This window comes from Narcine bancroftii, chromosome 1 (assembly GCF_036971445.1).
Source record: "Narcine bancroftii isolate sNarBan1 chromosome 1, sNarBan1.hap1, whole genome shotgun sequence".
Taxonomy (NCBI): Eukaryota; Metazoa; Chordata; class Chondrichthyes; order Torpediniformes; family Narcinidae; genus Narcine; species Narcine bancroftii.
The window spans coordinates 59,236,950-59,264,479 of record NC_091469.1 but is presented as its reverse complement, the minus strand read 5'-3'; the positions used below and the strand labels follow the sequence as shown (position 1 = coordinate 59,264,479).

The following is a 27,530-nucleotide window of genomic DNA, read 5'->3' as shown; positions in this document are numbered from 1 at the left end:
GGGAGTCTGTTTAACATGCATAAAGTTTGAAATGAACCTCACAGTTAAAATGCTTCACAGCATAACTTCATCTGTACACACAATAAAACTGTCGTCTGATTAATTTTAAGACATAAACATTAGTCTTCAAATTATCTTGAAATCAGGGAGTAATCTGAGAAGTGTGGATGAACTGAGAGATCTTGGGGTCCATCCCCATAGGACACTCCAAGCTGCTGCACAGGTTGATAGTGTTTTTAAGGTGTTTGGTGTCTGTGGGATTGTATCCAGGAGCTTTGAGGTAATGTTTCAATTATATACAACCATAGACCTCACTTGGAATATTGTGTTCAGTTCTACTCACCTCACTGCAGGAAGAATGTGGATGCTAATAGAGAGGGTACGGAGGAGATTGACAAGGATGCTGCCTAGATTGGAGAGTCTACTTTATAAGAATAGTATTTCCTTCTTGGAGCAAGAAGATGAAAGATGACCTGATAGAGTTAATATAAGATGATGAGAGGCATTGATTGTGTGGATGGCCAGGAGCTTTTTCCCAGGGCTGAAATGCTAACATGAGGGACCTATTTTGAAAGTGCTTGGGATTAAATATAGGGAGAAGTAAGAGGTTATGTTTTTCACGCAGAATGTTTTTCACATGGAATGTGTACATGAGAATCTTTTAAGAGACTATTAGATAGGTACATGAAACTGAGAAAAATGGCAGGTTATGCAGAAGGGAAATTCTAGGCAGTTTTTAGAGAAGGTCATTAGGTTAGGACAACACTGTGGGCTGAAGGGCTTGTTCTGTGCTGTAGATTTCTATGTTCTATGATCTAGAACATAGCTTGGAAGTGAGCTATTTGGCCCATTATTTATGGGGTTCTTTGGAAGAGCCATCTGTTTTTTTTTTAATGACCCTTCAAATATTCCTTTTTCTGGTGCTTATCAAAACTCTACTTCCACCAACCTTTCCAGGTCATCACTATGTTTGAATGCAAATTTGTCGCAGAGACTGATGTTATTTTACAAGAAAAACATGAAAAATATTACTGTGATGCAAATTAGTTCATCCCTGCTGGGATGCTATAAATCATTAATGGTTAGATCTTGTCAATCATTCTGTGGGTGATTTGGCTAACTTTTAATTTTCCAAACTAATATTTCTATTTTCAAGCGAGCTTTCTCCTATTTTTTTCAAAATATATTCATTGAGCATCAAAAACAACTTTGTACAGATGTCCATCGGCTTTATCTTATTCTAATTATTTTTTTTCCATCTGTTCTCTTTTTTATGTATACTCTCCTTGCTTGTGAGAACTAACCTTCAGTCTTTTTGGAACTTGCAGATAAAATGTGTTAGAAATAATTCAGTGCCTTCTCTGTTCAGTGGCACTAGTTTATAATAAATTGGAAGATGTTGTTTTCAGTGGCTGAAATATAAGAAAGACTGAGCTAAACTTCGTAGTGCAATGTCCTTATGGACTATATAATGGAATATTTTTTAACAATTGCTAAAGGAAAATGTTTCCTCAAACATCAGTAGCTCAATTCTGAGAATTCCAGATAAGCATGAGAGTTGCTAGGTATGGCCAGAGATGCCAAATGTTGTTCAAAGCTTGATGTGACATCATTATGCAAGATTTTTAAATTTTAAATTTAGACAAACAGCATGGAACCTTTTGGCCCACGAGTCTGAGCCACACCCCCAGTACAATTTCAACGGTGGGAAGAAAGCCAAACAGACACAGGGAGAAGATACAAACTCCTTACAGATTGTGTCGGATTCGAACGCTGGTAGCTAATCTCTAACAGCATTCCATTAACTGCTACGCTAACCGTGCCGCCCTGGGAACCACATACCATGACAAAACAAGGAACTACTTGTGACAGAGAGTGGTGCAAAGGTTTACCTGATTGATTCATAGGATGATGAATTTGTTGTGTGAGGAGACATCAGTAAGTAGGGAAAATGCTAGAATATATTATTGAAGAGATGATATGATTTGAATAGGTCTTTACAATTGGAAATCATGTTAAAAAATGCCAACGTTTTTGACAAATTGACAAAATAGATCATGACAGTCCTGTTGATATGGAATATTTAGATCTTCAAGCAGTGTTCCACACAACTGAAACAAAATTAAAGCAAACTGATTTGGGATAGTAAGCTGGTATGGAGTGAAGACTGATTACAAACAGATAACCAAGTGTAGAAATGAAAAGTAAACAAAGAATCACTGGAGGAATTCAGCATTTATGGGTAGAAATGGTGAGTCAACATTTTGGGTCTGAACCCTTTATAGAGTCTCCATTGTTGCAGAGTTCTGTGTTGTGTATTGACCTATGTGCTGTGTGGTTTTATGTTAAAAAGTGACAGTTTGCCTTGAAGACCCAAGGTGAAGGTGGACTGCTGAGAGAGTGGGAGATGGACTGGGCATGTGCAGAAAATGATCTAAAAATTTCTGGTCTTGGATGATAAACCACCACTGGGGGTGCTGTGAAGTGGAAGAAGGCCCAGAGCAGGAGTCATTGTCTGGAAGACAGTTTTGAATGTTGGGATTTCAAAAAGGATGAACATTCCGAAGGCAGCCAGAAGGATCTGGACCAAGCCCGTTGTTCCTCTCTGCAAGCAACACAAGACAACTTTGAATTTTGTGCTCTCTCTCTCTCTCTCTCTCTCTCTCTCTCTCTCTCACAAAGATCTTTTGGCTTCAATTTACCAAACAAACTGAATTTTGTTTATGATCTTTGCTTTGGTTGGGATCGAAGTTTTGTGAGTCTTGTGTGTTTTGTGTCTGTTTTTCTGTGGGCTGGTTGGAAATATAACTTACTTTAATTACATATGTTACATTTAGGCTGGGGAATTTATTAGTTTTACACTGTTATAGAAATTTGCATAGTAACCAGAGGGTTACTATATTGTTATAAAGGGGGGGATTTTGAATTAAAGTTTGAAGGTGAATTTTTGTTAATAAAGTAATTGTTCATCTTTTACCCCTGTGTGATATGCCTTCTTTGTGGTTGCTGGTTTGATCTTGTAACACCATGTTGAGTTCCTCCCAGCAATTCATTGTTTACTTGAGGTTCCAGTATCGGCTGTCTATGTTTCTTGGTTGAGAGGTTGTGACTCATGGGATATCACAGGAATGGGGGTTGCAGACCCTACTGTGCATAATCAATATCAATGATTTGGATGAGAGGGCTAGACCACATTTTTTTTTGTTGCCTATGACATAGTCCAGAGAAGTAGTTGGGCTCTGAAGGGGATGCAGAAAGGTTTTGGGTTAATATGGTAATGTTAAATAAATGAATGAGGGCATTCATCTGAAATATAATGTGGAAAGTTTGAAACAATCCACTTTGTTTTAAAGAAAAAGAAACAGGATTTTTTTTTGATGGTCTTGTATGCAAATCATAAATTTACTACATGGGTACAGGAGACAGGTCAGTATATCACTGGGATTTTCTGAAAATATTCAAGGCAGAGGTTGATAGATTTTTGGATATTATGGGAATTAAGTAACATGGTATTGGTGGCAGAAAGCTGACTTAGGATAAAAGATTAGCCATGATCTTAATGAATAGCCAACAGAGTATGAGAAGCTAAAGAATCGACTCCTGCTACTATTGATTATGTTATTATGTTCTATGAGGTGAAACTTTCATACAGAACCAGGGTTTAATCATTGAGTCAGTCCTACCTTTCTTGGGACTGCGAACCAAGGGAACCCATCTTCTTCCATATAGGTGCCCTTTTAAAACACACACACACACCTTCTCACCTGTTCCTACCCTCAGCCAACAGCAATAGTGAAGGGGCTTTCCTGAATATATATCTTTGACATTGCCATGATTATTAACTCCCCTGAAATCATCTCCCAATAACTCCTGAGAGTCTCTCTGATCGACAACTACCCAATCATTACCCCAAATAATATCCAAGGCAGTATCTAGTTCCTGCACTCCCATCCTTGTAATCCATTTTGAAATTAATAACATCCCCTTCCACCTCTACACAAATCTATGAGCTCCACTTTCAGCAATGTTGAGAATTTTAGGGAGATGATTTTTGCGCCACTTCCTTTGTGCTGGACCAATTGGATGTAATGTAATGCATAGGACCTGATGCATGGCAGTGCATTATTGTTTGGAGGACCCACTCAAATGTTGCAAAATCCTTCACAGTCCCAATGTAACATACTTCCTCAGATGCATTAAATTTTTTCACAAGCATTTGCGTATAATGTGGATAATAATGGAAAATCTATAGTCAATGCACATACTAAATTTCTATTTTCTTTCAGTTGCAAAGAAGTAAACATCAATTGTGAAACTTTCTAAAATAAAGCATTCGTTATTGAGCAACATTTTTATTTTGTCTTTAATTAGCTGCACCATGGGCCCATTATGTAGCATAATTAAAAATGACATCTAGTTATTGTGGACTTCCTTTTCTCTAAGGCTACCAATTTCTGGATTAAAATAAATTTAGGACCATAGACATAAAATGACAAACTTAGCACATAGTTTATTTTCATGAAGAGAACAGAACTGTATTCAGTAATACACTGTAAATTAAAAACTGTTTTCCTTAGCTGTTGACTGAGTTCATATTTCAGAGGGAAGTAATTAGAAATGTCTGCTAGTAATGGTGGCATCAATACTGTATTGTTCCAAATCATTTCAAAGTTTGCATATGACCCAAGATAACCACAGGATGTGTGGTGGCAAGGATTTCTATTATTCTGGGAGCATATTTACATGGATGATTAGAACAGCTTAATTTTCTTTAATTGTGGCAAACTTTCCTGTTATATTTTTGGTCAGGTTTAAGTTCTGGAGTTCCCTTTGCATTTTCTTCAATAATTTGGTTGAAAGCAGCATCAGAAATGGCTCACAATGTGAAGGCTAGCACATATTCTATTAGTTGATTTGAAACCAATGTCCAGCACAAGAGACCTCAGCAAGATTTATGTTTGCATTTGGGTGATATGCTTGTCAAGACTGGGAACTTATCTCTCAAATACGGTTACTAGGGCTGTTGCTGTGCCCAGTTAGGGTCAATTGGAGCCTATGAATGTGATGTATAGACTCCAATGGATTAAGACTGTTCTATGTGGGAGATAGAAATGTGATGAATTGATCACTACTTGAATCAGGTGTTGGTGTTGTTAGGATGTTGAAAGATGTATTCACTGTATTTTACTACTCATGTGAGGTCATTGGACTACAAGCCTGGAGGAACAGAATTTTAATTTTTTTTTAAAATTAGACATAAGGCATAGTAACAGGCCATTTAGGTCCACAAGTCTGTGCTGTCCAATTTACACTCAATTAACCTACGCCCCCTGAACATTTTGAATGGTGAGAGAAAACTCGAACCCTCCGAGAAAACCCATGCAAACACAGGGTGAATGTACAAACTCCTTATAGACAGCGTGGAATTTGAACTCCGGTCCTGATCACTGGTGCTGTAAAGGTGTTGTGCTAACCATTACGCCAAGCGTGCCCCCCTAAGCCAACCATGCCATCCCTTAACTTCCTTAGAGTTTGTGAAAATTCAGCATGTAATCAAATTTTCTATCTCTATCAGGTGTACAATGGAAAACATAACAAGAATCTCTGTGTGTTACCCTAATGAAAACACTACTCCTAGACCTCCAAAGGTCTGTCTGCACTATTGAAACAGTACATTATTTGTATTTCTGTAACAGTGAATATATGTTTATGGATTTATCTTTTGGTATTTATTATGTTGAAAAATAAGGCATACCTGTATAGATGCAGCAAGCAAGAATTCATTGCATTTGGCCTTTGTAATTATGTGTAGGTATATGACAATAAATTCTCATCATCGTTATCATCCAATCGTATTCTATTCTTCGGGGTTTCACCCCTGATGTATGGCCCTCTGCTGGCTCAATCTTCAACCTTATATGTATAATCTCTTACAATCATCAAAGGAGATTGGTCTTCCTTTCTATCTGTGCAGCAAGATCTCCAGGGCAGGTGTTAGGTACCGTTCCTCAGTTTCCTGTCTCAGCTTTCATTGTATAACACTTGCCAGCATCTGCCCAACCCACATTGCACATCACCTCACAGGTGCAAGCTAATTTACAGCAGGGCTAAGCGGGTGTTAATGACTTTTACTTTTAGTTGGTTCTGAATAAACTCTTCTTCAAATGGTATTAGCAACATTAATATTTCTCTGAAAGGAGTGCAGACCAAGATTGATAATCTGCTCTATGTGGAGTTTGACCCCACCATTCTAGGTCTCAGAAGCCCATTAATCAGCCACTAAGCTAAAGTTGACACCTAATATCAGATGCTTGAGTCCTGAGCCAACAAAGAGATGTCAGGCAGCATCATGGAGAGAAATGGCCAGCCATTGATTTGGTTCCAGAAGCTAATTCTGTGTTCATACCTAACTATCTTCCATTGATTTGGCATGTTGGAATGTGAAATCTTTTATTACTTAAAATAAAGAGATTTCGATTAGAAAAAGTTCCAATAAATCAGTAAAATGAAAAGGTAGCTTTATGTTAATATGTGGCGACCCACTTACCAGTATGAGAACCAGCTCCCAAAATGACTACAAATATTCATATATTGTTTTTCTCTTGTGCCTCTATATTTTCGACTGCATTAAATGTAGTATAGCGCTGAAGAGCTGGCTCTGAATGGGCAACTAAAGCGGCATCATCTGCAAAGAGTAGTTCACGGACAAGTTTCTCTTGTGTCTTGGTGTGAGCTTGCAGGCGCCTCAGATTGAAGAGACTGCCATCCGTGCGGTACCGGATGTAAACAGCGTCTTCATTGTTGGGGTCTTTCATGGCTTGGTTCAGCATCATGCTGAAGAAGATTGAAAAGAGGGTTGGTGCGAGAACACAGCCTTGCTTCACGCCATTGTTAATGGAGAAGGGTTCAGAGAGCTCATTGCTGTATCTGACCCGACCTTGTTGGTTTTCGTGCAGTTAGATAATCATGTTGAGGAACTTTGGGGGACATCCGATGCGCTCTAGTATTTGCCAAAGCCCTTTCCTGCTCACGGTGTCGAAGGCTTTGGTGAGGTCAACAAAGGTGATGTAGAGTCCTTTGTTTTGTTCTCTGCACTTTTCTTGGAGCTGTCTGAGGGCAAAGACCATGTCAGTAGTTCCTCTGTTTGCGCGAAAGCCGCACAGTGATTCTGGGAGAATATTCTCGGCGACACTAGGTATTATTCTATTTAGTAGAATCCTAGCGAAGATTTTGCCTGCAATGGAGAGCAACATGATTCCCCTGTAGTTTGAGCAGTCTGATTTCTCGCCTTTGTTTTTGTACAGGGTGATGATGGTGGCATCATGAAGATCCTGAGGCAGTTTACCTTGGTCCCAACAAAGCTTGAAAAACTCATGCAGTTTGGCATGCAGAGTTTTGCCGCCAGCCCTCTTTGCAGAAACTGCCAAAATGTTTGGCCTGGAAGTCAGCCTGAAGAAAACTGAGGTCCTCCATCAGCCAGCTCCCCACCATGATTACCAACCCCCCCACATCTCCATCGGGCACACAAAACTCAAAACGGTCAACCAGTTTACCTATCTCGGCTGCACCATTTCATCAGATGCAAGGATCGACAATGAGATAGACAACAGACTCGCCAAGGCAAATAGCGCCTTTGGAAGACTACACAAAAGAGTATGGAAAAACAACCAACTGAAAAACCTCACAAAGATAAGCGTATACAGAGCCGTTGTCATACCCACACTCCTGTTCAGCTCCGAATCATGGGTCCTCTACCGGCACCACCTACGGCTCCTAGAACGCTTCCACTAGCGTTGTCTCCGCTCCATCCTCAACATCCATTGGAGCGCTTACATCCCTAACGTCGAAGTACTCGAGATGGCAGAGGTCGACAGCATCGAGTCCACGCTGCTGAAGATCCAGCTGCGCTGGATGGGTCACGTCTCCAGAATGGAGGACCATCGCCTTCCCAAGATCCTGTTATATGGCGAGCTCTCCACTGGCCACCGTGACAGAGGTGCACCAAAGAAAAGGTACAAGGACTGCCTAAAGAAATCTCTTGGTGCCTGCCACATTGACCACCGCCAGTGGGCTGATAACGCCTCAAACCGTGCATCTTGGCGCCTCACAGTTTGGCGGGCAGCAACCTCCTTTGAAGAAGACCGCAGAGCCCACCTCACTGACAAAAGGCAAAGGAGGAAAAACCCAACACCCAACCCCAACCCCAACCAACCAATTTTCCCCTGCAACCGCTGCAATCGTGTCTGCCTGTCCCGCATCGGACTTGTCAGCCACAAACGAGCCTGCAGCTGACGTGGACTTTTTACCCCCTCCATAAATCTTCGTCCGCGAAGCCAAGCCAAAGAAAGAAGAAGAAATGTAGTATACATTCGACTCAATCCAATTGAGTATTAAACAATTTTGGACACTGTTCATTGGACTTGACACCAGCTGATGAGCAAATGCATCTGGATAAAAGCATGTAAATACAAGAGTCGGCACTGTGAAAAATCCAGAACACATGAGTACAGAACTCCCTGGACGAAGTGGAAAAAAACAGGTGTGTTTGCTGAATAGAATCAGTAATCATCATTAATAAAGCACTACTGCCATCTATTGTCAGCTTTCTACTTCACACAGTGTGCTTATTTCACCTGATCATTCTAATTTCATATTGCCCTGTTGCATTGGCAATGATACTCCATGACAGTCATTTTGTTTTTCTAACTGGATACATGGTTTCAGGCAAGCTTGTGTTAGAGTATACCTTCAAACCATTATTGGAGATGGATTTAACATTGATGCGAATCAATGGACTCAGATGTAGTGCATTCTTATTCTAGTCACAAATAAAAAATCGTCCATTCTCTTTGAAACTCTCCCCTAGATTCTGACAAGCTACTTGGCTCACTTTCTTTCAAAGTCTGCATGCTGACTTCACTAAATTACTATGAATCTCAAATAAAATCAGAGAACATTTGGAGAAAGAGACAACAAGCACGTGTTATAAACTGGAACACAACACATTTCTGAAGGAATTCAATGGGTCAGGCAGCAAGGACAGAGGAGTGATCTATGCTTGGGCCATCAGTTGTGCATTAAAATAGCATACATTTATCACATTTGGAAGAGAGATTGGAATAGAATTTGGCCAATTGAGTGTGTAGCACAAAGAGAGGATGAATGCACTTACTTCAGAAGAGTCCCATGTAGTTTCAGAAAATGGCTGTTGAAAATCTTGTTCCCATTGGGTTTTTTTAAATTCTGGCCAGGGAACTATCCCTAGAATTTAAAAGTAATTCATAAAAGGCCAGATACCTTCATTCCCAAAGGTAATCACTGCCATTGGCTGAATGACCATGAGTTTATGGGTTATATCAAAACTTCTCCAAAAATCTTAGTTCTCATTTTCCCTTTCAGAGGCTAATTTAAACCTTCAGCTGCCTGCTCCAATCTCAAGATCAGGTGCAAACTTTTATTTGATTATACTTTTGTGAAATGTCATGGGATGTTTTGCTATAATAATGGTGTGATGTAAATAGTTTTTGTTGCAAGGCTGGAGTCAAATTCAAGAAACTTGCTCAAACAAATCAATTAGACATCTTTTTAAAATCATTCTGACTGAATCTAATTGATTTTTTTTAATATGCTACAAATATTGTACAGTGCAACAAAAGAATGTTTGTTTCGGGGTATGGACCCACATTGTACCAAAATGTTTATTGTAGTATTGATCACATGATCAGACCTCATGTTTGTTCAGTCAATATCCTTACAGCGTTTTTTTCTTTCCACTTATATACCACTTGAAGTATTCCCTATGCCATAGGTGCTCTGTGATTTGTAAGGGATTGCTTAAGGTGGTATGTGGATGGAAACAAAAAGTTTGAAAACCCACTGTTTTAATTGTACCTAATTTCATGGCTTCATAACTCCAAAGGAAATGGGCTAATGACAATTTTCTAGAAACAAAATATTTCACTAACAATTGGATCCAGAGCAGTGATTCTCAACCTTGCTTTCCCTTCCCACTCATATCCCTTACTAATCACAGAGCTCCGATGGCATAGGGATGAGAGAGAGACTTCATGGGGCTGTGGAAGTTGTGGTGGCAAAATGGGTTGCCCTTGAATTGATTCATAGGGTTTCCTTGGGCACAAAAGTAACTCCAGATAGCGGACGACAATGGAACTTCAGAGCGAATACTATGGGGTACTAAACCACATTATCGGCTGAGGCATAGTTGATGATTAACCAGACAGCTAAAAATATCAAAGGTTTAAACACGCTTCTAAGACTGTGATTCTTGCTTTTGACCACCAGTAAACTGAAAACCAACGGACGACCGGGCGAGTTATTTTTGGGTCAGGTTATAAAAATCTCGCTGCAATGTTGCAAAGTTTAGCGGGCCATCAACGGTAAATTGTAAATTAGAGGGTTTCTAAATGTTTGCTGTGCCAACCTCCCTTAACTGCCTGAAATCAGCTTGGATGGGGTGATATGTTTCTGTTTGGGGGGGGAGTTACTAAAGAGGAGGGAAACATTAGTGTGTTAATGAGTAGAATTCAAGAGCTGGAGGTCAGAATCAAAGCAGAATTTATATAACTTGAACGATTGATGTTAGGTTTTATTTTATATTTATTGATTCATGGAACAAAATAAAGCAATGTTTACATACTGAAATTAAGTTATAATTTATCTTCATTAACGGGTACACAAATTCTAAATCGGTTTGAAGGTTCATCACAACTAGTCAAATTCAAGACTAGCCTCAGGAGGACTTGGAAATGTGACTAAATTACCCATCAAATGTGTTAATTAAATTTTATGTTAAAACCCGCTAATAAATGTTTGCCTGGGTGTAACACGCCTTTCTCTTCTAAATAGCGACGTAATGGAATCTCCTTAATTATCTCCTCGCTCCAGCTATGTTGAAATATCCAGGAGTTTATCATTTACTGTTGCAGAATTATTTTCAGTTCTGTAATTCTCTCCGGCGCGAGAAAGGAACAGTGTGATTGGAGCAAAGGATCAGCGACTCATGACCAGGTTTGAAAACGCGCCAGTAATCAATTAAATCAATGATTCGGGCGCTACCAACTTGTTCAATCGTTTGCAACATTCTGAAGAGAGTTCGCTCCCACCGCTCGTGAAAGATCCCATTAGCATTTGGTGTTTGCAGTCAAGGAGAGGGTAGAGATTGCATTTCTCATCTCCTTCGGTCACTCTCACGGAATGATCGTTTTTCAAGCCAATGCATAGTCGAACTGCCCTTTCTCCAAACCGTCCAGCCCGTCCGCCCATGTGGACGTGGGCATACTCCTGTACGGATCCAGAAGGATCCTGAAACACCTGACGATGAGGATTCCCAGGAAGATAAAAAGGAAGATAACAAAAGCGAAGGTGGTTTTCTGCTCCAGTGTCACACCATGGTAGGCTGGGTCGAGCCCTGGCGGCAAAGTCGACGAGGTTCCACTTTCCATACTCCGGGCGAATATTCACAGCTTTTTCTCCTTCTCATCATCAGTTCCTTGAGATTGTGGTGGGAACGCCTGCGTCGAAGCCCTTGACCCCAAAAGAAAAAGCGTGGAGCGTTGAAAAGTTAGACATACTTCAAACTAAAGCAGTCTCTTGCCAGCGAAGTTTAACCACACAGTTACAACACTAAGTGACATGTAACAGTGACATTTCTTTCCTAAACAATTACTGTAGTATTCCAATTACCTTTCGTTTTATCTGGTCAACATATTCATAGCCCCCTAGCACGTGTAATTTGGTCAAACACACAATGTCTTCGCGAATACAAACTAAAGCTTTCGAAATTGTGGCCCACCAACCAACCTACACATTTAGGAGAACCGCCCAACTAAAATGCTTCAACATTACGGGTATGGAGGTTCCGACCAAGGATTCCGGTCTGCCCGTCCCAGCCGCTCGTTGATCGCACCCCACGATAGCCTTGCCACCTCGATTGCAGGAAGACCGGGCAATGCAGCTGGTCCCCAAGAATATATATATGCCACGAAGTGACGCAATAGGTTACTCAACAGTATCTATTGATACTTCCACCATGAACGGATTTGAGAATGTGACCTTTCAGGGCCAGATTCTGACCCTGTGCCAATAGCAGGAATGAGAGAGACCTGTCTAATTTTTTTTCCCTCCCTTGCCGATTAATATCTGAATCCTCCTTTGATGCACTCATACAAAGTCGCTTTTTTAGCAGAAATATATATTTTTAAATGAAGGTTTCTCCTTCCTTTCTGGCTCACTTGCTCTGAAAGCTGGGCTCATCGTATTCATTGTATCACAGACGCCAAATGCAAGGTGAGTTTACATCGTACCTTCACGGTGGTCAACAAATGGGAAACGACAGAGACCAATGAAGAGTTTACTGTTCAATAAGGATCTGGATCGTCCCTGTCTCGCTCGCTGGAAACTGCAATAGTTTCTTCAACTGTCATAATCACGCCCTAAATATTCCGAGTATTTTTGTCAGAATGCACAAAAAAAAGAGCTCATTGCAATATCCAGCTAGAAATAGAACGAGTGCCCCTGTGCTCGAAATCCAACGACCGCTTAACAAAGCATTCTCACCAATTCAACACAATGGTGAGACTCAATCGGCAAATTGTATGCCATGGTCCGCTTGTTCCACGCACAAATTGGGAAGGATGGACGCGTCTCGTCCCGCTTTGCCCAGTAGGATTTCACCTTTTTGTTTCCAGAAAACAGTCATACTTCTCGAAGGACGGCAGTTCTTCAACAGATTGCAGGTGTTGAGAATGGAGACCTCGATCTCCTCGAAATAAAGGGCACCTGCTGCTTTCCGCGGTAAATTGCGGCCACCCCTCCTCGTGTAGAAATAACTGTCGATTTCTTTTGTCAAATCGAGTCAACGCTGGCGATCCTTCTACCAGGCAGGAAAATCCCTTTGAAATGGGAGGACCGATCGCCTTTACTCCAAACGATTTCTAATCAGAGCGTGGTTACTGCAAATGAACCTCTTCAAATAATTGCCTTGCGGCAACAACAAGAAGAAAAGGTTCGAGAGACAATCTCTGCTCTAGAGGTGGGGATATTCCTGGCCGTTACAGGCAGTATCGCTCACTGCAGCCTTTCAGAACTATTGATTTATGTGCCCCAGGTTCCCAGCCACTGTGCCGCATCGTAACAATTTATTCTCATTTTGAACCATCTTTTCTATCTATTGCATTTTGCCAACTTCGAGCAAATGGTTCTAGCAAGTTTTAATTATCACAACAAATTTTCAACCTCCAAATGTGACTCACACACGTGTGTGTTTGTGTTGTGGAGAGAGGGAGGGAGAGAGAGAGAGAGTACCTTACTTTAAACATAAACTGATTAAAGGGTACTTAGTAGGAGTACTATAAAGGGACTTGTTTACTGCACAAAGATACATAGGAAGACGTGGGCTAAATGGATGGGCTGAAAAGAAGAAAAAAAGTAGTAAAGGTTAAAGAAATAATTCGACAGTTTAGGTCTAAGAAGTTGAAGACAAACAATGGATGGTGAACCTTTGGGGCTTAGATATCTACAGAAGAGCTGATTGGAAGAATGAAGAAGGCCAAGAGATTTCTTAGAGAACAGCAGGGAGAAAGGGTCTTAGAAAATTACTTTGAAATAAGGATAATTTATTTTTAAATCAAGGCTCAGCTGGATTTAGAGTCAGTTTAGATCAACGCCCAGGGTGGTGGGTGAGCAGGAATTGGTGTTCACTTATGAATAGAAAGCAGTGCTTTGGATGTTCAAAGTTGTGATGGGCAGAAGACATGAACGTGCTTGGTAGAGACTAGAAACAGTTGAGTCCAGAGGTATCAGAGGTTTAAATGAGGAAATAAAGAGAAGCTAAGATGATTCAGCAGGCCAGCAAGTATCCATGGAGAAAAAATAAGCCACATTTCGAGTCTGGACCTTTTCTTGAGATGAAGATTGCAGTAGCAGATGAGAGGGTACAGGGATAAATACAGGCAATGTGACTGATGTAGATGAAGGTCATCTTGGCAATGGAGAAGTGGGGTTAATAGTATTGGAAACCTAACTTATGGTCATGTAGATAAAGGCTCCAACTATCTTCTCAGGATCAGAAGTGGCTAAGGAGATGGATTGATTGGAGGCTGGAATTAAACCCAATTAACCTACAACCTCTTACATTTTGAAGGGTAGGCAGATACTGGAGCACCCAGGGAAACTCCACGCAGATTCCGGGAAGAACAAACAAACTCCTTACAGACAGTACTGCATTCAAACTCACATCATAGGATCTTGCCTGCATAAATCCATGTAGCCCTTTTCTAATAAATGTGAGTAAATTTTGTCCCAAAGAATCCTCTTCAATAATTTCCCAACCATTGATGTAAGTCTTACTAATTATCATTTTCTGATTTGTCCAGTTGCTTTACTTAAACAAATAAATGACACAGGCTATTCTTCATTCTGGGACATCACTGTGCCTATAAAGATTTCAAAGATCTTGGTCATGGCTCCAGCAAACTCCCTTCTTGCTTTCAATATCCTGGAATCAACTTCATCAGGCTTTTGGACTGATCCATCTTAAAATTTTTCAAGAGACCCAACACCCCCTACTTTTTAAATCATCACACTTTTCATTATCAACATACTCTGCCTTGATCTCACCATCATCCTTGTCCTTCTTGGTGAATACTAATGTGAGTTAAACATTTATGACTCACTCAGTTCCTCTCATTCCAGACATAGGTTCCTTCCTTGTCCTTGAGATTCCTTCCTTGTCCTGCACTTCCCAAGCTACCCTCTTGTTTTTAATTTACCTATAAAATACTTTATGATTCTTATTACTCCATTATGCCAAGAACATTTTATGGTTCCATTTAGCCCTTCTAGACAATTGCTTATGTTCTTTCCTTCATGACATGTTTTAAGCCCATGTCCATTTTCAGCTTTCTAAACCTTTTATCTGTGTTCTTTTACTCTTTGGCTGAACTTACAATTCCAGAATTTTGCTATCTTTATCTTTCATTCCCACAGAAATATGTTAGTCCTGAACTCTAACAAGTTAGCCTTTAAGAGACTCCAACATGTCATATGTGGATTTACCCTCAGGCATTGACTCCCAATTGACTTCCTCCAATTCCTGCCTAATACTGTTGGAATCAACCTTCCCCAAATTCAGCATTTTCATCTTTGGCCCAGTCCTGTTCTTAGAACCATATAACAACTACAGTACAGAAACAGGCCAACTTGGCCCCTCTAGTACTGATTTAAGTGATCTCCTCTAGTCCCACTTACTTGCACCCTGCCTACAACCCTCCAATCCCCTCACATCCATGCACCTATCCAACTTGTTCTTAAATGACAGAATTGACCTTGCTGCAACCAACTCTTCTGGCAAGTCATTCCACTCTGCCACCATTCTCTGAGTGAAGAAGCTCTCTCTCATGTTACTTCTAAACTTTTGCCCCCTAACCATTAACTTATGACCCCTCATTCCAATCTCACCTACCCTCAAGGGGAAGAGCCTATCTGAATCTACTCTATCTATCCCCCTTATAATTTTAAATATCTTTATCAAATCCCCCCTCAACTTTCTCCACTCCAATGAATAAAGACCCAGTCTAATCAATCTTTCTTTGTATTCTAGATAATGCAATCCAATCAATATTTTAATCAATGTTCTCTGAACCTTCTCTACCTTATGATATCCTTCCTATAATTTGGGAACCGGTATTCCAAATTCGGCCTCACCATCGGTCTTAACATCACTTCCCAACTCCTATATTCTATGCTTTGACTTATAAAGGCCAGCATACCAAAAGCCTTATTTACCACTCTAAGCACATGAGATTCCACTGTCAAAGAACGATCAACCTTTACTCCAAGATCTCTCTGTTCCTCTGCATTCTTCAATACCCTCCCCTCCACTGCATACGTCCTGTTCTGATTATTCTTCCCAAAATGAAGCACTTCACACTTATCTACATTAAACTCCATCTGCCATCGTTCAGCCCACTCTTCTAAGCAGTCCAAATCCCTCTGCAGTCTCTGAAAACCATCTTCATTATCCACAACTCCCCCTATTTTTTTATTGTCCGCATAATTTACCACTCCACCATCCAAATTATTAATATAAATGACAAACAGTAAGGGTCCCAATACTGAATCCTGAGGCATACCGCTTGTCACCGGCTTCTATCCTGACAGAAAGTTATCCACCATGACTCTCTGGCATCTACCTTCCAGCCACCATTAAACCCATCTAACTATCTCAACATTAATATCTAGCACCTGAACCTTCCATGTGTAAACTTATCAAAGGCATTACTGAAATCCATATAGACGACATCTACTACTCAACCCTCATCAACCTTCCTAGTCACCTCCTCACAAAATTCAACAAGATTTTTCAAACATGACCTTCCCTGCACAAACCCATGTTGGGTGTCCCTGATCAATCCCTGCCTCTCTAGATACTTATACATATTTTCTCTAAGAATTCTTTTCATTAGTTTACTGACCACTGACATCAAACTTACTGGCTTATAATTGCTGGGCCTACACCTGTACCATTTTTTAAACAGAGGAACCACATTGGCGATTCGCCAATCCGGCAGCACCATGCCCCTCTCCAGTGACTTTTGAAAAATCACTTTCAGAGCCTCCACCATTTCCTCCCTGACTTCCCTCAAGGTCCTCGGGACCCGGAGACTTATCCACCTTTAACTGCTTCAAAAGTTCAAACACCCCCCCCCTTTCCTAATCCCTACATTTTCCATAATCACCGCTTTTGCTTCTCTTATCCTACACAATTCCATATCCTTTTCCCTAGTGAATACCGAAGAGAAGAACTCATTCAATATCTCCCCCATCTCATTCCCGCACACATTTGTCCGCCCTAATTCTCTAAAGGACCAATTTTATCCTTCTCTCTCCTTTTGCTATTTACGTATTTTAAAAACCCTTCAGATTTACTTTCATCCTGTTTCTTATAGCCACCTCATACCTTCTTTTCTCTTTCCTAATTTCTATCTTAAGCTTCTTTTTACAATCCATGGATTTTCCAAACATTTTGTCTATACCTTGTTTCTTATATTTAATGTAGGCCTCCCTTTTATTTCAAACCAACTTTCTAATCTCCCTTGAAAACCACGGCTCTCTCATAACAATTCTGCACACTCAAAATCTCACCTTTAAAAGACCAAAAATTCTCCTCTATCTCCTTCCCATAAAACAAATCAGCCAAACCACTCCTTGCAAATCGCTTCTCATTCTTCAAATCTGGCCTCTCCCCACTCAAAATCCTTAATCTTTGTACCAGACCTATCCCTTTCCATAATTATATTGAAACTTAATGGTACCATGATCACTGGATCCAAAGTGCTCCCCAACACACATCTCAGTCACCTGCCCTATCTCATTCCCCAACACTGCCCCTTCTCTAGTGGGTACCTCAATGTATTGCTGCAAAAAGCAATCCTGCACACATTTTGCAAATTCTAATCATCCAGCCCCTTGACAGAATGTGTTTCGCAATCTATATTAGGAAAATTAAAGACCCCACCAATACTGCCCTATACTTATTACAAATCTTTGCTATTTCCTTACACATTTGCACCTCTATTTCTCACTCCCCACTAGGTGGTCTATAATACACCCCTATAATTGTAACTTTTCCTTTTCCATTTTTTAATTCCACACATATTGCCTCCAATCTCTCTCGCATCAGCTCCGCTGTAATATTTTCACTGACAATCAATGCCACACCACCCCCTCTTACCCCTCCAATTCTATCACACCTAAAGCAGTGAAATCCCGGAATATTTAGCTGCCAGTCACAACTCTCCTGCAACCATGTCTCACTAATTGCTACCACGACATACACCTTCAGCTTGTCCACCTTCCTTAAAATACTCCTAGCATTAAAGTAAATGCATTTCAGAGATTTCCCACATCTTTCCTTTTGCTTGTCCCTATCTTTACCGACAACTCTATTATTTATTGCCATCATCACTCTCCAATATTGCACCGATTATTTTCCTTCTCAATCACCTGTCTCCACCCCCAAACTTTGTCTACAAGCCTTCTCTATTTGCGGACAAGCCTTCTCTTTGTTCTCCTTTATATGGACCCCTTCCCCCAACCGTACAAGTTGAAACCCTCCTTTAGTAGCCCTTTAGCAAATGCCCCTGCTAGGATCCTGGTCCCTCTGGGATTCAGATACAACCCATCCATTCTGTAAAGTCCTACCTCCACCAAAAAAGGTGCCAGTGATTCAAGAACTCAAATCCCTGCCCCTTACTCCACCCCTCTTCCACCTGATACTATTGCGTAGTATTCTTGCCCTCACTATTGCATGGCTCAGGAAAAAAATCCCGAGATTATCACTCCCTTTGTAGTACTTTTTTAGCTCCCTACCTAACTCCCTATATTCATTTTTTAGGACCACTGAACTCTTCCTCCCTATGTCATTGGTACCAACATGTGCCACGACCTCTGGCTCATTACCCTCCCCCCTTAGGATGTCTTGGACATGAGAAGTTACATCCTGGACCCTGGCACCAGGGTGGTAAACCACCACTGCTTTTCTCTATTGTATCCACAGAATCCCCTATTGTCGTCCTGACCATTGAATCCCCTATAACTATTGCCCTCCTCTTCCTTTCCCTACCCTTCTGGGCTACAGAGGTTGACCTTGTGCCAGGGGAACAGCCACGAATGCTTTCCCCAGCCTGACTGTCCCCTCCCAGCAGTACTCAAGGAGGAGTACCTATTTTTTTTTGTTTTGATTTGTAATTCTTTATTTATCACACTATGAATCATATCTACCAAAATATTTACATATGCATCTCTTTAAATATACACAATGACATTTTCTCTTTTTCCCCATCCCTCCCTCCCACCTTCCATCCCCCTCCAAAAACAGTGAATATTGAACATATAAAATACAATAAAACAACATCTTTATACAAAAGGAAAACAAACAAAAAAGATGTGTCATCTACTTATACACATTAAATCTGACCGTGTTTGCCTTCTTACCATTTTAGGTGGTGGTGGTCCGAGGCCGGCCCTTTCTGTTATGCTCCATGTATGGTTCCCAGATTTTTTCAAACATTGTAACTTTGTCTTTTAAATTATATGTGATGTTTTCCAATGGAATACACTTAAATCTGGTTAAGTATTCCATTAATGTTTATAGTCATATAGTTCAACGTGGCCATCTTATATCTTTATTTTCACTTCTTTTCCACCTCTTCACCACCTCCATCCCCTTTTTTCCATTACTGTTCCTTAAGTTTTCCTTTTTAATCTCAATATATGACAATGCACTTAAGACATGAAATACCCCAACAATCCCCACAAGCAATAACCCTTTAACCCCAAATGAACCCACCTCCCTCCCTTAGGTTGCCCCTTGTCCCTTGATGGGCAACCACAACTCCCCTTTCTATTTGGTTTGTGAAGTTACTCACAAGTGTCAACTGATTTCGCAGTGACCGTTATCCTCCCATCCCCAGTCCCCCCAGAGAACACTATTTTCCTATACATATAACAAAGCTCTCTCTCTCTTTTTTCTCCCCTTCTTCCCCTCCTTCCCCTTTTCTTTTCCATCTTTAAATCTTTATATGTACATTACTTCATATTATTATTACATATTTTGCATATTTTCTTTCCAGTCTTCCTTCTTCTCTCTTCAGTAAGGGCTGGTCCTGCAAATGTTCAGTAAATTCTTGGGCTTTCTTTGGGTCTGAGAACAGTCTGTTCTGTTCCCCAGGAATAAACACTTTGAGTACTGCTGGGTATAAAGTTGTAACTTTTCTTCCATAAGATTGTTTTTGCCATATTGAATTTCTTCTTATTCTTCTTTAAAAGTTTGATGCTTATGTCCGGGTAAAAATATTTTTTGTCCCTTATATTCCAATGGCTTATTGTCTTCTCTAACTTTCCTACTTGCCTGCTCTAGTATGTTCTCTCTTGTCGTATATCTTTGAAGTTTTATCAATATGGATCTCAGTTTTTGACGTGGTAGCGGTTTCAATACTAGTGCTCTATGCCTCCTTTTGATTTTTATTTCTTCATGTAAATCTGTCGTTCCCAGAACCTTCAGGATCCATCCTTTTATAAATTTCTTCATATCTGACTCTTTATCGCCTTCTTTCAGGCCCACTATTTTTATGTTGTTTCGCCTACTGTAGTTTTCCAATACGTCATTTTTTGTGACAATAAATCTTGTATCTGTGTATCTTCATCCTTCTCTGATGAGCTGCTTCTGTATCCTTGCTGGGCCTCCAGCTGCTATGCCTCCTGCTGCTGGGCCTCCTGCTGCAGGTTGACCCATTGCTGGGCCCCCTGCTGCAGGTCATCCCCTTGCAGGTCGCCCCGTTGCCGTTCACCTTCTCCCAGCCCTTCATTCTCTTTCTCACCACTCTTCTTTTCTTCTTTCTTGTTTCCTTCCCCCAGCCGAATGCCCCAATGCTGGGCATCTCTCAGCTGGCCGCTCCTCAGTTGAGTCCCCCTCCCGCCGCCATTAACCTTCTTTTTACTTGCACACTGTGCACCTTTGCTTGGCTCTGAGAGCCATTTTTGAAGTCCACCAGATGGGAGGACACCGCACCTCCGGGGACTCACCAACGTTGGATATTGGCTGCTCCTCTCCACGGTGGCTCCCTGCTCCGACGTGCAGGTAAGGCCTTCTTCTTTCTTCTCCGGTGATTTTCTTTCTTCCTTTTTCTCTGTCATTCTTACTTTCTCTCTTTTTGGGTGCCATCTTCTGTCTCTTCTCTGTAACTTTATCTTTCACTTCTGTATTTTATGTTTAATGAGCTTGTTTTTTAAAACTTTTTTTCTCTGGAAAGGACCGGTTCTACTCGACCAGCCACTACTCCATCACGTGACTCCTCGAGGAGTACCTATTTTTGAGTGCTGCAGACACAAGGGCCTTCTCTTGTAGCTGTCTTTTCCCCTTCCCTCTCCCAACTTAACCACTGATACTCCTCCCATGGCCCTGGTGAGACCACCTGGCTATAACTCCTATTTATGACGGCCTCGATCTCCCTGACCAGAGTGAGGTCATTGAGCTGCAGTTCCATTTCCCTAACATAGTCCCTGAGACGCTGCAGCTCAGCACACCTAGTGCAGACGTGGATGTCCAGGAGGCTAGAACACTCCAGGACCTCCTACATCTGACACTGAGAACAGCAAACTGCTCTCATACACATCCGTTCTCTCTCCCCTTCACCATAACTATCGTAAAACTTACAGAATGCTGATCACTGTTCACAAAATGCTCCTGAATGTAATCTTTCATTGGATGCAGAAAAAGCTTTTGATCAAATAGAATGGGCATTTCTATTTACAACCCTTGAAAAAATTAATTTTAGTTCTGATTTTATTACATAGGTTATATGGCCATCTGCCACAATTCTTACTAATTACAAAAATCTCTGCTTTTCAATCTGCAATGTGGCACTCATCAAGGATGCCTGTTAAGTACTTTATTATTTGATCTGGCATTTGAACTATTGGCAATTGCATTTCTGGACAGTAAGGACATCTTGGGATACAGAAGAAAGGGATTGATCATAAGGTCTCCCTCCATGCAGATGATCTTTTACTTTTCATCTCGGATCCAGTTGTCTCCCTCCCCCATATGATGTTATTAGTTTCCCAAAGTCAATTTTCAGGATATAAATTGAATGTGCATAAAAGTGAACTTCTTCTGCAGCATTGACTGATGGTTCTCCTTTTAAAATTGTTAAAAGTTTATTTACCTATCTCGCTATTACAATTACAAAGAATCATAAACATCTTTTTAATAGAATTATCTTGCTATTCTTAAATAAGTGAAGCATTCTTTAACCCAATGGTCACCTTTGTCTCTAACTTTAGTTGGATGTTTAAATTCTATTAAAATGAATATTTAACCTATTTTTTGGGGTTTTTTTTCAATCTATTCCAACTTTTGTTCCAAAATTGTTTTTTTTTTACTTATTGGCTTGGCTATATCATTTTACATACAGAAGAGTAAACATCCTCTTCTTAATAAAGTTCTTCTTCAGAAATCTAGGAGAGATGATGGAATGGCTCTGCCTAACTTTAGATTTTACTATTGAACAGTCATTATACAAAGTCTTATGTATCGGTCCTGTTTTCATAATCATTCTGCCTGCCCATTAATGGTATCAATGGAGCTGAATTACCTCCAAAACCTTTATAATTTTGAGCTTCTTGGGTCTTCACTTCCATTTTCAACTACATTAATAGATAATCCAATTGTTAAATATTCTATGAGAATTTGGGCACAGTTTAGAAAATATTTTGCATTTTATAATTTCTCTCTTTCAAGCCCTATTTTATCCAATCATTTTTTTCAGCCTTCTTTACATGATGCTATTTTTCAGAGATGGTATAAAGAGAGTATTCAAAGGTTTAAGGATCTGTTCATTGATGGATATTTTGCATAATATGAGCAGCTTTCTGCTAAATTTAACCAACCTAAATCTCATTTTTTTAGATATTTGCAAGTTTAGCATTTTCTTGACTCACAATTATCTGATTTCACAAGAGAGTCTGAATCAAATTTTATGATGATTTTTTTGGTTTAATGTCTTCTCGTAAAGGATGAATATCTTTTATTTATGAGACTATGTTATGTTTAAATCGGGATTTAAATTTGACTATATTAAATGTGGATTGGGACATAATTCTTGTTGGTTAATAGGTCTTCATTTTGTGCTCATCATAGTTTATTACAATTTAAAATGGTACACAGAGCACATATGTCAAAGGTTAAATTGTCTCATTTTTATTTTGCTATGAGTTCTTGTACTGACGGGTGTAAGTGCAGAGAAGTATCATTAATCATATGTTACAGACTTGTCCTTGTTTAGAAAAATACTGGAGAGAGGTTTTCCATACTTTGTCAAAACTTTTTAATATAGATTTAATACCGAACCCTTTGGTGGCCCTCTTTGGTTCAGTGGGAGGGAATGATTCTTCTTTGTCTTTGGTTCTGAGTCATGCTATCTTTTTTGCCTCTCTTTTGGTGAGTTATGCACTTTTACTTAAACGGGAGGATGCTGCCCTGCCTACTCATGATCAATGGTTGTGTGACATCATGTCTTGTTTGAATCTGGAAAAGATTCATTTTTCAGTTAATAATTCAGATATAAGATTTCAGACATTATGGAGTCATTTATGACTCACTATCTTACTTTACAATTTCACTTCAATGTAATTAAATTGTCTGACTTATTTTAAAAAAATATATATATAAAGACATATGTATATATATATATATATATATATTTGTTTTTATATTAATATTAATCATATATAGCAAATGGCTGGAATTTTGATTTTTTTCTATTATTTTCCTTTTCTTTTCTTTTTTTTGCTTTTTTTATTATTAGTTCTTTTTAATATATACCATTTGGAATTTGAACTATGGATATGATTCAAAATGTATGTATGTTTTGATATATTTAATGTTTTCTTAAGTTTGAGTAACTATCCATACCATTTTATTGAATTGTATTTCTTGTATATGTTTGTTATTAAAATCAATAAAAATATTTTAAAAAGAAAAGGATATGCCAAATAAATTTTTCCCCATCTAAAGCCCTGGTACTAAACAAGTCCCAGTCAATTTTGGGAAGTTAAAATTGTTGCCTTAAATATCCCATTTTTTACATTCTTCCAGAGCTGCCTGTACGTCTTTTCCTCACACTCCTGCTGACTATTGGGAGACCTCTGGTATTGTCCCATCATTCTGATTGCACCTTATTTATTTCTGAATTTTATCCATTTGGCCTCACTGGATGAGCGCTCTAAGATATGCATCTTTGGCATTCTCCTTAATCCTTCATTACACTTCACCCCTTTTATACCCCTCTCTATCACATACAAAATATCTAAACTCCTGAACGATCTCAATGGGCACCACTAAGACTGCATCACTCCTTCAATATACCATGGTCAGTCATGGCTATCCCTCGGGGTTGAGGATGATAGACATCATTCCATTGTCCACGGAGCGAAGGTGCCTGCATGTGTATTTGTTTAACGTTGTGCTCCAAGAAGCACACGATACTTTAAAAATCAATCAACTAATTCCAATGGTATAGAAACCATGATGATTGGAGCTGATGGATTTGTTGCCTTCACAGCCATTGAGTTTGAAGTAAGTTCATCTGCCTGTTCCACTGTTGAGGACTTGGTTGGATTGTTCTTTGTCAGAGACCTCACCCTCAACCTTACAACCATGGGTGGCCCTATCAGGAGCATAGCTCTCAGGATCTCACAACCTCACAAGCTTCTCCACCACAACAAGATGACAATCCACAGAGATTATGCTCTGGAAGGGTTGCCTAGATTTCAATCTCTTGGAATGCACTTGATCCAACAATCTGCAGACTCATCTGATATTAAATTAGGAGAAAATAATTATTGACATCAACAGCTCAAGGAAATGAGAGGATGATTGGAGAGGACATTAATTATATGGCAGCAGAGAGGTGGTTGTGAGAGGGTGGGAGGATGAAAAAGGACAAATGCAATCTGCAAGGCAATCAGTGAGATAATCACGTTTCATGTAAAATCAGAGGTATACGATCCAGATTGGGGGATCGAAGATGGAGAAGGTGAGCAAATTTAAGTTCCTTGGAGTCACTATCTTGGAGGATCTTCCTGGACCCAAATCATGAATGGCATCGTGAAGAAAGCACTTGAGCACCTCTACTTACTCAGAAGTCTCTTAAAGAGTCATTTTTGTTTATTGATATTCCTGTCAACTAGCCTCTCAACCGTTGTTTTTTTTTATATTTGTAAAACTTCCAATTCTGCCGAAAGCTCTCCAATCTGAAACGTCAACCCTGTTTCTCTTCCCAAAGATGCAGGCCTGACCTGCTGAGTATTTGCAGCATTTACTCATTGTTTTTCAGGAGTTAAGTTAACCAAAAATCACATTCTTGGTGCTGAAAATTCTTCAACACATCAAAGAAAATAAACGATTTACATGTACCTAAAAGCTGGGGTCCAACAAAACACCTATGTGGAGGTTTAGTATGACACCAGAAAACCTGGAAAATTTCTACACATTTGTGGTGGAAAGTGCACTGACTGGCCTCCTCACAGTCTGATATGGGAACACTGATACCCTTGAGCATAAAGCTCTCCAAAAGGTAGTGGACAGGCCCCAGGACATAACAGGCAAAACTCTCCCAACTATCGAGAACATCTACAGGGAATGCTGGTGTCAGAGAGCAGCAGCAATCATCAAGGATCCACACCACCCAGCACATGCTCTGTTCTCACTGCTGCCATTGGGAAAGAGGTATAGGTGCCACAAGACTTTCACCACCAGGTTCAGAAACAGCTATTATCCCTCAACCATCAGACACCTCAACTCAATCAAGAACTCATTTAAGGACTCTAAGTTTTGCACTTTATTGATTTATTTTTATTTTCTCTGGATTGCAATTTGGTTTAAATTCATTATCCATTTTACATTTCTTTATTTGTTTACATGTGTACATTGTGTACAGTTTTTTTGACTACCAATTAGTGGTAATTCTGCCTGCCCCCACAGTACAATGTATCTCAGGATTTTTTATGTGATGTCATGTATGTACTCTAACAATAAATCTGAAATCTGAAATGTTTATAAAACAGCTATCATCACTCTATTTCCTTCTGGCCATAGAAAGACATTGCCAAAATATTTTATCATATTACACCCATAATTAAATTACTAAATACATGAGCTAAATGTAGATGAGCTGACAGAGAAAGTGGATATTTTATATGGCAATCTTTTCCTCTCCAAAAATGTAATTGAATATAATTATCTGAATTACTGTGCCATATTATGTGAGGCCAGTTAGATGACAAAGATACCTTTCATATCTAAGTATGTGATACTCAAAATTCAAAAGCTCTTCTTTATCCATATCTGACCTTGACTGTACTTAAATTAATCTATCAGTGAGATATAGGCAGGAAAAAATTATGTTGCCTTATGAGGCATCATTAGCTATTCAATTTTTGAGGGGATATAGATATTTAAACATTTGTGTAAAGGACCTAAATATATTCGATTTTTGAAGTATGCAGATAATCTTAAGGTTAGCTGATAATCCCAAGTTTTAGTAAAATCTTTTCTTGGAAATATACATGTGATCAGAGAATAGCCAGATAATCGCAAAGAGCTTTTTCAGTGAATCAGATATTTTGGTGCTAGATTCATGAGTTTATGATTTAAATAAGGATGGATTTAATTTTATTGACTAACAAAGCACTGAAAGGAAAAAGAGCCAAAAATACATTTCACCTTGAGGACTGCAGCCAATTTCCATTAATGGAAATTATTCACCAATTTATGATTAATCTTGTTTTTAATCTGTTGGAAAACATCAGTAATTCGCAGAAAGAACATTTTCTTCATATAATATGAAAACTATCATAATTTTTTCTTAGAACGACAGATTTTCAATCCAATGTTAGCAGTGGAGAGGAAAGCGGATTCTGGGAAGAGGAGCATTTAACAGAAATTCTCAGAGACAAATGAAGAACCAATTCCAGCAGGTGCTGTCATTGTGTTTAAAGTTTAAAGTCTTACCAAACATGCCATAAAATTTACATATTCAGGTGCATTTAAATGAAATGCTACATAATTTTAATGAATTCAGGCTGCAAATGAGCTGGGGGCTAACTTCTCTCATTTGTAATGGGTCTAAGAAAATCTCATTGAACAAATTTTTTTTAGTTTTTGCTTCTAGTTGTGCAATAGCTATTAATTGTTACTTTCAACTATTAATATGTTAGAAAAATTTTCTTTTGTCTAAAACTATATTCATGTAAATGAGATAAATATTTTCTGTTGATTTATTTGGAAGCTCTGTACAGTAAAACATTATTATTTCTGAGACTGCTTAAGAGTCCAAAAAGTCTTACTTTTCCTTTCATATTCAGGTGCTATAACTGCACTTCCCCTGTCATTAGACAGAGGTTTGGGTACTGCAGACATGAGAGGAGGGGGAGAGGGCTCAGCTCTCAACAAGAGCAGGAGTAAAGGATTTTAAAAAATCAAAATGGGAAACCAACCCGATTTGAGGTTTAAAGTCGCCACCCATACTTATAACCTTCGATCCAATCACCTTCATCCCACTTGCTCCCCTTGCTTACAATATCCTCTCCAATAAACTCTTGACAACCCAAACTCTTCATCCATAATCTTCTTTATTTTCTCCTCCGATCCCATTGCTGACCTATTCATGTTCCTTTATGTCTTCTCCATTAGTGAACATTTCCTAAGCACTTCATGTGTATTACAAAACCATAGGTTATATCTACAATCTATTCTACAGATTTATCTGACAGCCAAGATTTTTTAAGATAGAAGTAAATATTATTTTGTACTCCTTGACAAAGTGCTCATACTTATTGATGCCCCATCATTCACTCAGGAGATTATTGTGGAGAAACCAATAGACTTAAATTCATTTGAAAACATAGCATGTCCCTGCCATTCAGTTGTCCTGCATTGAGTTGTAGGG

At 39.4% G+C, this 27,530-nt stretch overlaps 1 protein-coding gene and 1 long non-coding RNA gene across 2 annotated transcripts in view; one reads left to right on the top strand and one right to left on the bottom strand.

Annotated features, from left to right (window-relative positions):
* The window catches only part of LOC138736967 (uncharacterized), a 56,823-nt gene extending 30,293 nt beyond the window's left edge, over positions 1-26,530 (top strand). Inside the window, exon 3 of the long non-coding RNA XR_011340699.1 lies at positions 26,452-26,530. This is a non-coding gene — a long non-coding RNA (uncharacterized lncRNA). The remainder of the gene's footprint in view (positions 1-26,451) is intronic.
* Positions 10,725-11,495, bottom strand: LOC138736928 (cortexin-3). Its single transcript, XM_069887185.1, has one exon. The coding sequence runs from the start codon at positions 11,460-11,462 to the stop codon at positions 11,226-11,228; it is 237 nt and encodes a 78-aa protein (XP_069743286.1). The 5' UTR covers positions 11,463-11,495; the 3' UTR covers positions 10,725-11,225.
* Positions 26,531-27,530: the final 1,000 nt, after the last annotated feature.

What these genes read in the sequence shown, in the direction of transcription:
- LOC138736928 (XM_069887185.1), bottom strand. Translation starts at nt 11,462, where the DNA reads ATGGAAAGTGGAACCTCGTCGACTTTGCCGCCAGGGCTCGACCCAGCC.